The sequence below is a fragment of the Galeopterus variegatus genome, unplaced genomic scaffold (assembly GCF_000696425.1).
Source record: "Galeopterus variegatus unplaced genomic scaffold, G_variegatus-3.0.2 Scaffold2575, whole genome shotgun sequence".
Taxonomy (NCBI): Eukaryota; Metazoa; Chordata; class Mammalia; order Dermoptera; family Cynocephalidae; genus Galeopterus; species Galeopterus variegatus.
The window spans coordinates 196,436-208,858 of NW_007728686.1; the positions used below are offsets into that span (position 1 = coordinate 196,436).

The 12,423-nt window shown below is 34.0% G+C and overlaps 1 protein-coding gene across 1 annotated transcript in view; it reads right to left on the reverse strand.

Annotated features, from left to right (window-relative positions):
- LOC103598344 (collagen alpha-1(XXIV) chain-like) overlaps positions 1-12,423 on the reverse strand; it is a gene marked incomplete at its 5' end in the record, with an annotated part of 118,124 nt that overhangs the window by 34,313 nt on the left and 71,388 nt on the right. The window contains 3 exons of the mRNA XM_008582341.1: positions 5,807-5,860; positions 10,033-10,077; positions 11,284-11,337. Of these exons, the coding sequence (XP_008580563.1) occupies positions 5,807-5,860; positions 10,033-10,077; positions 11,284-11,337 (153 nt within the window). The remainder of the gene's footprint in view (positions 1-5,806; positions 5,861-10,032; positions 10,078-11,283; positions 11,338-12,423) is intronic.

The window sequence follows — 12,423 nt, forward strand, 5'->3', positions numbered from 1 at the left end:
TTTTGTGGTTCCATACAAATTTTAAGATCATTTTTCTATTCTGGTGAAGAATGTCATTGGTATTTTGATAGGCATTGTATTGAATCTACAGATTGCTTTGGGTATTATGGACATTTTGATGATATCAATCCCTCCAACCCATAAACACAGGATATCTTTCCATTTATTTGCATTGTCTTAAATTTCTTTCATCAATGTTTCACAGTTTTTCATTGTAGGTCTTTCACTTCCTTGGTTAAATTTACTTGTAGGTATTTCACTTTTTTGGTAGTTATTGTGAATGAAATTAGCTTTTTGATATCCTCTTCAGATACTTCATTTTTGGCATAGAAACACTGCTGATTTTTGTGTGTTGATTTTGCATTTTGCCACTATACTGAATTCATTTATTAGTTCTAGTAAGTTTTTGGTGCAGTCTTTAGTGTTTTCTATGTATATAAACATGTCATCTGCAAATAGGGATAGGTCGACTTCCTCATTTCCAATTCGGATGCCCTTTATTGCTTCCTCTTGTCTGATTGTTTTGGCTAGAACTTCCAGTACTACGTTGAATAAGAGCGGGCATCCTTGTCTTGTTCTAGATCTTACAGGAAAAGCCTTCAATTTTTGTCCATTCAGTATGATAATAGTTGTGGGTTTGTTGTATATGGCCTTTATTGTGTTGAGGTACATTCCTTCTATACCTCATTTGTTGAGTGCTTTTGTCATGAAAGGGTGTTGAATTTTATCAAGTGCTTTTTCTGCATCTTTTGAAATGATCATATCATTTTTTTCTTTCATTCTGTTGATGTAATATATCACATTTATTGATTTGCACATGTTGAACCATCCTTGCATTCCTGGGATGAAACCCACTTGATTATGGTGAATGATGTTTTTAATTGTTGTTGGATTCTGTTTGCTAGTATTTTGCTAAGGATTTTTGCATGTATGTGCATTAGGGATATTGTCCTGTAGTTTTCTTTTTTTGTTGTGTCTTTTTTTAGTTTTAGTATGAAGGTGATGCTAGCTAGCCTCATAGAATGAGTTTGGAAGTATTCCCTCTTCTTCAATTACTCAGAAGAGTTTGAGAAGGATTGGTATTCTTTAAATGTTTGGTAGTATTTGGCAATGAAGCCATCTGGTCTTGTAGTTTTCTTTGTTGGGAGACTTTTTATTAGTGCTTGAATCTTATTATCATTATTGGTCTGTTTAGGTTTTCCAATTCTTCATGATTCAACCTGAGCAAGTTGCACGTGCCCAGGATTTATCCATTTCTTCTATGGTTTCCAGTTTGTTAGCAAATAGTTGTTCGTAATAATCTTTCGATCTTTTGTATTTCTGTAGTATCAGTTGTAATGTCTCTTTTTTCATTTCTCACTTTATTTATTGGAGTCTTCTTTTTTTCTTTGTTAGTCTAGCTAAAGGTTTATCAATTTTGAAAAATCTTTTTGAAAAACATTTGTTTCATGGATATTTTGCTTTTTAAAAAAAATCTCTAATTCATTCATTCCTCCTCTGATCTTTGTTATTTCTCTCCTACTAATTTTTGGTTTGGTTTGTTCTTGTTTTTCTAGTTCCTTGAGGTTGTTTATTTGAAGTTATTCTATTTTTTTGATGTAGCCATTTATTGCTATAAACTTCCTTCTTGGAACTGCTTTTGCTATATCTCATAGGTTCTGGTATATTGTGTTTTCATTTTCATCTGTCTCCAGGAATTTTTTAATTTCTTTTTTTTTTTTTTTGTCCTTTTTGAGACTGGCTGCACCGTGCTCAGCCAGTGAGCACTGTGAGTGCACCAGTCATCCCCATATAGGATCCGAACCCACAGTGGGAGCACCGCTGCGCTCCCAGCACTGCACTCTCCCGAGTGCGCCATGGGCTCGGCCCTTAATTTCCTTTTTATTTCTTCTTTGGCCCATTTGTTGTTTAGGAACATGTTGATTAATTTCCATGTAGCTTTACAGTTTTCAATGTCCTTCAGTTATTGATTTCTAGTTTTATTATGTTGTGGTTGGACAAGATAGTTGGTATGATTTCAATTTTTAAAAATTTGTTAAAATTTGTTTCATGACCTAACATATTGTCTATTCTAAAACATGTTCCATGTTCTGCTGAGAAAAGTGTTTATTCTGTGGCTGTTGGATAAATTAGTCCAGGATAGAGCTTAACTCTGATGTTTCTTGGTTAATTTTCTGTCTGAATAATCTGTCCTCTGCTAAAGTGTGATATTAAAGTCCCCAATTATTATTATGTTTGAGTCTATTTCTCCCATTAGATCTACTAGCATTTGCTTTATATATCTGGGTGCTTTGCTGTTGGGTATCTACGTAGAATTATTATATCCTCTTATTGAATTGATCCCTTTATCATTATATGACCTTCCTTATCTTTCTTTTACTTTCCTTGGCTTGAAGTCTGTTTTATCTGATAAAAATATAGCTACTTCTGTCCTTTTCTCATTTGCATTTGCATAAAATATATTTTTCCACCTCTTCACTTTTAGTCTATGTGTGTCCTTATAAGTAAAGTGAGTTTCTTTTAGGCAGCATATGGTTGGTTCCTGTTTTACAATCCATTCAGCCACATTATGTCTTTTAATTGGAAACTTAATCAATTTACATTTAGAGTTATTATTGATATATAGGGACTTATTAGTGCCATTGTTACTTTTTTTCTGGTTGTTTTGTAGATCCTCTTTTTGTTTTCCCAGTCTTACTGTCTTCATTTGTGATTAAGTGGTTTTCTTTAGCTATATATTTTGATTTCTTGCTATTAATTTTTAGTATGTCTATTATAGGTTTTTGTGTTATGGTAACCATGAGGCTTATAGAAAATATATTATAGATATAACAGATTATTTTAAACTAATAACAACTTAATTTTGATTGCTAAGGAGAAAAAACCAAAGCCATCTGTATGCTTTGACATTACTCTCGCCCACTTTTAAAAATTATGTTATTTCTAGTTACGTCTTTTAATGTTGCCTATCTCTTATATGGTGTTGAATTTGTTATTTGTTTATTGGGTTTGTCCGTTAGTTTTCTTAGAAAGGATATAAGCGGTTTATTCACTACCCTAACAACATTGGAGTATTCTGAGATTATCTATGTATTTACTACTTGAATTTTGTACCTTCAAATGTTTTCTTGATACACTTTAGTGTCATCTTTTTTCACCTTGAAGAATTCCCTTTAGCATTTCCTGTAAGGCAGATCTGATGTTGATGAATTCCCTTATTTTTTGTTTTTCTGAGAAGAACTTTATTTCTCTTTCATATTTGAAGGTTAATTATGATAGATCCAGCATTCTTGGTTGACAGTGTTTTTCCTTCAACACTTAGAATATATCATCCCATTCTCTCCTGGCCTGTAGGGTTGCTACTGAGAAATCTGCTGAAAACTGTATTAGAACTCCCTTTAATGTTATGTGGTTTTTTTTTATCTTGCTGTTTTCAGTAATCTTTCTTTGTCTTTGGTTTTTGATAATTTGATTATGATGTGCCTTAGGGTATTCCTTTTTGGACTGAATTTGACTGGTGACCTATGAGCATCCTGTACCTGAATGCTGTCATCTTTTTCTATACTTGGAAAATTTTCAGCCGTTATTTCCTTAAATATGCTTTCTAGGACTCTTCCTTTTTCATCTCCTTTGAGTATGCCGATTATAAAGAGGTTAATTTGCTTGAAGGAGTCCCATAATTGCTGCAATTCTGTTTCATTTTTTTTTTCTTATTCTTTTTTCTTTTCCCTCCTCTAGTTGGATAATTTTGGATGTTCTGTCTTCAAGCTTACTGATTCTTTCTTCTGTTTGATAAGGGTCTGCTGTTGGAGCTTTTTATTGAGTTTTTCAGTTCAGATAACATATTCTTTATTTCTAGAACTTTTATTTGCTTTTAAATATATTTGATTCTTTATCAAGTTTCTCATTCTGTTCCTGCATTGTTTTCCAAATATCATTTAATTTTCTGTATCTATTTTCTTGTGACTTTCTGAACATCTGTAAGAAGATTATTCTGGACTCTCAGTCAGATATTTCATAAATTCATTGTTCTTCTGAGTCCATTGCTGGTGCTTTGTTGGTTTCCTTTGCTGGTGTCATATTTCTCTGTTCTTTCTTGATCTTTGTGTCTTTACATTGATGCCTGCACATTTGAGGAGACAGCTACCTCTTCCAGGTTTTATAGGTGTTCTATGATGGTGTTAGATGTTTACTGCTCAAGGTCAGAACTCTGTCTCTGGGCTGGCTTTTTTCTGTTCTGTGATGTACTAATGACAACCACCACCACTTAACCTCTACAATGGAACTATTTTGCTGTCCTGTGGTTAATTCCCTGATTGTGGAAAGCTTTTAGTGGGGACCATAACTTGAACTCTGTGCCTGAGTTAAACTTCTGCCTTACTATTGTTTCTCAGACTGGGAGAAACTTTTTGTGTGGACTGGGTTTTAATTGCGAACCTTTCAGTGACTTCTGGATCATGTTGGGTCACCAGAAATGCAACTGGGATGCATGGAAAATCCAGCCCAGGACTGAGTCTTTCCTGCAAACTGTGCCCCTGCAGTTCTGCCACACTGACCAGCCTCCACTGTGTGGTACTAGTGCTGACTGGAAAGCAGATCAGTTGCCTACACTGTTCCCATCATGATGCGCCTCTGGTGGATCAGTTCTCCACCCCCAGAACTGCAAACATGTCTTGTGGGGAAGACCCAGCATTAGTCCCCTGCAAAGATTCACTGACTTCTGGCTAATTCCTTCATCTTGTTGGCTGTGTCCCCTTTCTTCTATGCAGGTGCAGGGGAAGCTTTCAAGAAGCTTTGCTGGCTTGGGAACTGGGATGGTACACTCTGAAGTGATACATACATACATACATATATATATATATATATACACACTTTTTTTTTTTTGCCAGCAGTCATGGCACCCTTCTCCCCTGCAGAGTCCAAGTAGCTTCAAGCAAAGGGCACTGCTACAGTTTTGCTGTCTCCAGGTAGCTGCATCATGTACTGGTGGCTGCTTTGTGTGCTGTGCCATAGTGGCCAAGGGAACATCTGAGGCTGGGTCTCGCTGGGGACCCCACTCGCCATGCCTTTCCACACTTACACAGACTCAACACAATTCTCCTCCTCTTCCCCCAAGTTCCACTGATTTCAGGATGGTAGTTTTGTGTTTTATTAGTTGTAAGTTGATCTCTTGTAGGGGGGAGTAATTCTGGGATTGTCTATTTTGCCATCTTGGTAATCAGAAATGTCCAATTATTAGTTAAATTTTAAATTTTCAAAAATCACAAATTCTTGTAAGCTAGTTTCTTTCAGGCATTGATGCTGTACGTATTAAACAACTGCATTACTTTATATTTGTTGGTGTCTTTTAAGGCCAAAAAGTGTGTGACACATCCTTTCAAGGTCATAAAGTGGTGAAGGCTACCTAGTAGCCTTATCTAGGGAATATACTTAGTTAAACTCACTGTTTACTATTGATTAAAAGACCCAGATTTAGTAAAGTTATATTAGCTTGTAGATTTCTGCCCAGTGGAATGGATAACCCCAAAAGTTATGGCTTATTGTCCTGTACCTAATCCATAAATATTACCCTAAAATGTCCTTGTTAAATTGCATATCTATATGAATATAGATATATAGATATAGTTATAGATATATAGAAGTAGATAGATAAATAGATAGCTTCTCAATTTTTCTTTGAACCATTTTAACATCTTACTGGTTCCTTGTAAGTTGATATGTATTCATTTCATATTTGTATGAAAGTCATAATTTTATCTTTTTGAAAATTATACTTTCATACTAAGAATCAAGTCAGTTGCTTTACCTTTATGCCTTCTGGTCCTGGTTCACCTGGGTAACCCTTTTGACCCAGTTTTCCCTAAAAGAGAACAGAATAAATGAAACAAGAGATATGTTTAGTCATTATCATAGTGAAAGTTTCCTAAGGTTTATAAAATTTAGACTATTCTTATCAAATGAAACATTCCTAAGTTATTTGATGAATATATTTTACCATATTTATTAGCCATTTGATTGACAAATATTTGACTGTCTGCTATGTGCCATGCACAGTTCTAGGTGCTGAGGACTGAGGAGTGATGGAAACAGCTGCCCTCACAGAGCTTACATTTTAGTGAGGATGACAAAATTAAAAATAAATAAATAAATAAAAATATAGTATGTTAGGTAGCATAAATATGAAGAATAAAAACTGAAGTAGGGAAGGGAGGTATAAAATGTCATAGGAGATTTGTTAAAATTTGATAAGATTTTTAGGGAAGAAGAACTCACTAAAAAGGTGGCATTTGAGTAAAGGCTTAAAGAAAAGGACAAGTTATATGGATATCTGAATGATACTCTGCTTCCAGGCAGAGGAAAAGAGCATGTGGCAAAGGCACTATAGTGGGAATGTGCATGGTGCATTGGAAGAACCGTGAGGAGTCAATGCAGCTGGAGAAGAATTAAGAGAGGAGAGGATCAGTAAGGAGATGAGGTCAAAGAAAGTAACGGGGGACAGGAAGCCAGGTCATGTAGGGACTTGTAGGTTACCGAAGGACTCTGGCTTGCACTCTGAATGAGAAAGAAAGCCTGAGACAAGCTTTGAGAAGAAAACTGATATTTATGTTTTCACAGGATCACTTTGATGCAAGAGCAGAAGCAGGGAGTCTAAAGAGGAGTGTACTGCAATAATCCAAATGAGAGACAATGGCTATAGATCAGGGTGGTTGCAGACGAGGCTGTGAGAAGTGGTAAGATTCTAGATATAGTTGGAAGGTAGAACATCCAGGAACCAGGGGTGTGTCATGTATGCAATGTGGGAGGAAGAGGAGAATCAAGAATAAATTCAATTATTATTATTATTGTTATTACTATTGACTATATGTATTTGTGGGGTACAGAATCAATACCAATTCATGTGCAGAATATGTAGTGATCAAATCAGGATAATTAGCATATTTTTAAATCTGAGTAACTGGCCAAATAAAATGAGAAAACTGCAAGAATAACACCTTTGGAGGGTAAATTAGAAGCTGAGTTTTGGACATTTTAGTTTGATATGCTTGTTACACATCTAAGTGGAGAGCTCTTGTGGTAGTTGTTTAAATCCAGAATGCAGAGGGGATAAAGGTTACGATCTGAAGAAATCATCAATACTTTGGAAATCATTGTATATTTTGATGATATTTAAAGCTACAAGACTGATGAGATCATCTAGGCAGTGAGTGTAGATAGAAAATAAAAGAATTCCACAGACCAAAACTTGAGGCACTTCAAAATTTGGAATTTGAAGAAGTGAGGAAAATATGAGGGATCTTCAAAAAATTCATGTAAAGATTCATATTATCTTTTAATTCTATTTTTCCATGAATTTTGAAGCACCCTTGTATGAAATTTGATGCCAGAGAGTTAGGAGGAAAATCATGCAAGTGAAGGACATTTTTCTAGGAGGAGAGAGTGATCTTGTCAAATTCTGAAAGAGATGAGTGTTGGGCTATATGAAGATTATGAGGATTGAGAGGCGACCACTAGATTCAGCAACACAGAGGCCACCGATGCCCTTTGTAAGATCATTTGTATTAGAGTGGTAGGGACAAAAGTGGTTTAAGCAGGTAGAAGAAGGAGAAAAATTGGAACGAGCATGTAATAGACAATACTTTTGAGGGGTTTTACTGAAAAGGGACAGAGAGAAATGAGGTAACACATGGAGAGGAAACTGGGATCAATATAGGTTTTCTTATTTTTTTTCTTTTAAGCTGGAAGAAATAGTAGCAGGTTTATATGCTAATAGGACTGATCCAGTAGAGAGAAAATAATTAAGATACAGAAGACAGAGGGAAGAATTGCTGGACCAGTCTTCTTGAATAGGCTAGAGGACAAAGTACATAGGGAACAAGTGGAAGTTTTGACCTGAGCTAGAAAAATGGCCTGTTCATTCACAATAGCAGGAGGAGAGAAGGCAGAGTGAATGGGTATGGAAATAGAATTCAGAATGTAATCAAAGGGATAATTATAAAGTTTCAAGCAGGATGAGGAGGGATGTAGGGTCTTGAGGGAGATAAGGACAATGGAAAAAGAATAGGATCAATTGATTAAATTCCTACTGGGACTGTTAGACTGGGTTACAAGTGAGAATATATTAGAAAGAAAGATGGTGGCTGGGGAGGCAGAAGTTTGAAATTGAGAATAAGAAGAGGTTGCTGATACTGATAATGACAAGGTATAGGGAATGGCCACAGCATCAAGGAGCTCACTGAAGACAAGGGAGGCAATATCCTCGATACTGGGTGGATTAACCAACAGGACAGAGATTCTAATATCAAACAACTGATATTGATTATAGAGAGACCACTATGCTTCAACCAATGAGTGTGGCAAATTCAAATCTAGGAGGAGAAAAAGGAGGGGGTGGGGAGAGTGCGAAATAGAACACTCATTTATAGTATTTATTAGGCATTATACATGTGGATTTTATTATTGCTGTCCATTAACAAATACGCTCATACTTTCCTTTCTTAAATAAAGTAAAACAAAACTATCCTCTGGCTCTCATTCTGTTTTCACCACATATAAAAGCTTTTGCAACTTAAAATTATATTCAGGACTTCTGGCCAAAAGGTTGTTCTAATGTTCTGCCTTGCATGAAATTATCTAATGGTTTGCTAACAAGAACTAAAAAGCAGTGCAAAGAACTGAAAATCATCCTATTATTGTTAAATATTGATTGCTGTCTAATTAATTTGGAGAAATAGGACAAGAAATCTAATTAAGAGTCCAAATTATTAGATTTGTCTATGATGTTTATAAGAAAATTTCAGTAACCCATTATTATTTACACTGGTTGGAAAGAGCCTTAACAAGAATATCCTTTTCATCTGTAATAATGTAATACTCACTTAGGTACTGTATAAATAGTTTTACATTGTATCTACATTATAGAAAGAACCTCATTGGAATCTGATACCAGCATATTATAATTTCTGTAAAGTCAAGCAATTCAGAGCATCACTAATGAAGTCTTAACTTGTCCTAGTTAAATTCTGTCATATTCATTTGATTTTGAGAGTGTTATACATGAGCATGTAATATTGAAACCTTATTTTCACATCTAAAAAATGGGGACAATATCTTACAGAGTTATTTTTAGGATGATTCATGGGACATACTTACAGCAATACTAGACCCCAAATGGATCTTCAATCAATAGTAGCAACAATAATAATAAATATTAAGAATGAGTAGACATGAGGTGAATATAGTTCTGTTTTCTAGGGAAGTACATTTTAAATAAGATCAATTTTACTGGGCTCAATAACAGGTTTTTTATTATATAACTCTCCTTGCAAGAAATAAAATAAAAACTTTCTTTTGATGGGAAGTACCAGTATATGTGCTAATGAGGTAAAGGTACAAAAGAAATAATTACTGTCTCTTTAAATGTAAAAATGTTTTAAGAGCTTGTACTTCGTGATGTTCTCAAGAAAACAGAATGAGACATACTTCTCATGAGTCTAACTAATGCCTCTTAAAATAAACGTAACATATACGCCTTAATTACTTCATGATAATGAAAACTTTGGTTATGCATACCAAAAACACTTAAAGAATGCATTTTCAGAACTTGAAAACAAATAATTCATATATTACCACATGGTATTATCTGACCAAAAAATGGCAGAAAATACATCTTATTAGCTTTGCACATTTTTACTGATACTCTCAGAAAGTAGGAATTCCCAGAGTATTACTAAAATGGCTAAAGTATATCACATTTTGAGAAACTTATAAATAATTTGCATAAATTACTAAGACCATAAGGCCACTTAAAAAACAAGCAAACATTTAGTGGGCATAATATCATTAAAAATACCCCTGGAGAATTCCAGTTATTGGCCTATTTTATTTGGGGGAATTTTATTACTATAGTTATATGGCTATAATTTTAAATTTTTGCCCTTTGCTATAACTTAAAATGTTATACTATTAAACATATTTACAGAACAGCTGTTTTTAAGAGAAGCACTTGTGGAAAATTATTTAGATGAAACGTACTCTTGGCCCCAGTTCTCCAAAGGGTCCAATTGGTCCTTCTTCTCCCTTTAAAAAAAAAAAAAGAACAGAACATATCATGGCCTAAAATAAGTATCTAAAAATGTAAACCATTATTCTCCCTATTTATTCTAAATCTGAAACCCATTCTGAGATGACAAAAATAATGCTGTGGTTTTTTTTTTAGATTTTAGGACTGCATTACTCCATAACACTGTAATGTTTTGTGGGACAATCCCATATCTACCCTAAAAGAGACATGTGCTATTGGATTATTTTTAAATTGGTAGATGATACAAGTTATATAGAAAATGAGGAATGGAGAAGAGTGAAAGTGATTAGGGTAGTACAAAACCAGGATTGGGAATCACTTAAAAAGAAACTCAACCAAGTTCTCAATAGACGGAAATCAATACACACTGGTGTACTAAAAAATTACTTATACAGAACATGTTTAGTCTAGGCACATTTTGATACTTCATTCAGTCAATAAATATGTTTTCGAGTCTTAGTTTTGCCTTAAGCCCTACAGACATAAAGGTATATCAGATCCTACCTAAATGAGGCTTAATGTTTAGAGTTTATTCTTGACTAACTTACAGGACCAATATTCTTGGGGTCAAATCAGCCATAAGTCATAAATTATTAAAAAATAGGTGCATTCTTATAAGCCTCAACAACTATATGGGTGGATAGAGACTGAGGATTAACATAGATAAAAATAAAGAATTTTTATCCATTATTCTCTAAGAGAATAAAAAAGTAATAAATGTTTTCACTCCATTTATAGACATATTTACTAAATATACTGATTTCTTTATCTTTAAATAAATAGTTCATGTTACAACATTAATAGGCTTTCCTAGAAGCATGTATTATATCTTATTGATTTGATAAACATTCTTCCTTAATTTATAATTCAATTAAACTATAATTTATTGGGCCACAAATAAAAAATAGTCATAAATAGTAAATATAAATTGTAGAACATATGAATGAGACTCTGAGTTCAGATTCTTCAGAAATTCCACTGGAAACCACTGACATAAACCACTTCATAAGTTCAGAGCACTGTAAAGTGATTCCAAATTCTATTCTATAACTGCCAATATAAAATAGCTCAGAATCTTCTATAGCAAAAATTGTCCACACTAAGGCAATGTTTTCTTTAAGCAAAAACTGAAGTCCCACAAAAAATAAAAAGGGAAAACATGAACTAAAACAATGCTGGTCATAAATTAATTTCCTCCATACCTGAGTTCCTTTGAGACCAGGAGGTCCAGGAGGCCCTCTATTTCCAAGTAGTCCCTGTAAATGCAATACGAACACACTCAATAAAAATTTTAGATCAATTAACATTTTGATCACTATTCATCTGGAGATAGACAATACTATTTGGTACCATTTATTTCTCACTAAGAAGTTATGAAAATGGGGTGGGAAGAAAACTACAGGACACCTAAAAAGTTGGGAAACATAGGATAAACATATTTAAACCATCTGTTAGTGTTCAAACAATCTGCTCAGTATGGTATTCTTCAATCTCCAGACACCTTTCCAGAGAAAATATTTCTAAACTTAAGGCAATGGGTCCAATTCTTAATGTGACAATAACTTTATTTCTCACTAAGAAGTTATGAAAATGGGGTGGGAAGAAAACTACAGGACACCTAAAAAATTGGGAAACATAGGATAAACATATTTAAACCATCTGTTAGTGTTCAAACAATCTGCTCAGTATGGTATTCTTCAATCTCCAGACACTTTTCCAGAGAAAATATTTCTAAACTTAAGGCAATGGGTCCAATTCTTAATGTGACAATAATACAATAAATAGTACAAGAAAGAGTGTCCACAAAGTCTGAAAACAGATGGGGAAGATAAATAGTGTTTTACTATCTGTTAAGAGACCAGAAGAATCTGGAACTCTTTATTTGTACTAAATGTTGTTCAATTTATATCCCTTCTTGATACAAGCTGGTAAAAAAGAAGCACAATTTGTAGAAAAAAAGCAACAGTCTGAATTTGACTACGAATTTCAAGACTATAAAAAATCCTTTGTTAAACAAAATGCATGTTAAAAATCAATTGCTCTCTGAATGAAAACCCATTCAAAATAACAATAAAAAAATTTTTCCTAGTTCAGAAAACATCATAAAACATTTATTTAACATGACAACATTTTCTCAATAAGTTCTGTTCTCCTAACAATGCGATATGCTGGCAAAGTTTTAAGTAAATCTTTTTTAAGAATTGTATTCCGCATGACTGTTTTTAGTGATTCTACAACCTGTTTTATCTAATTTTTAACTGCAGTAAATAATTATACCAAAGAGCAAATCTACTCAGGTGACTTTGATCATTAGGGATGAAATGCAGTGCAGTGACTGCATG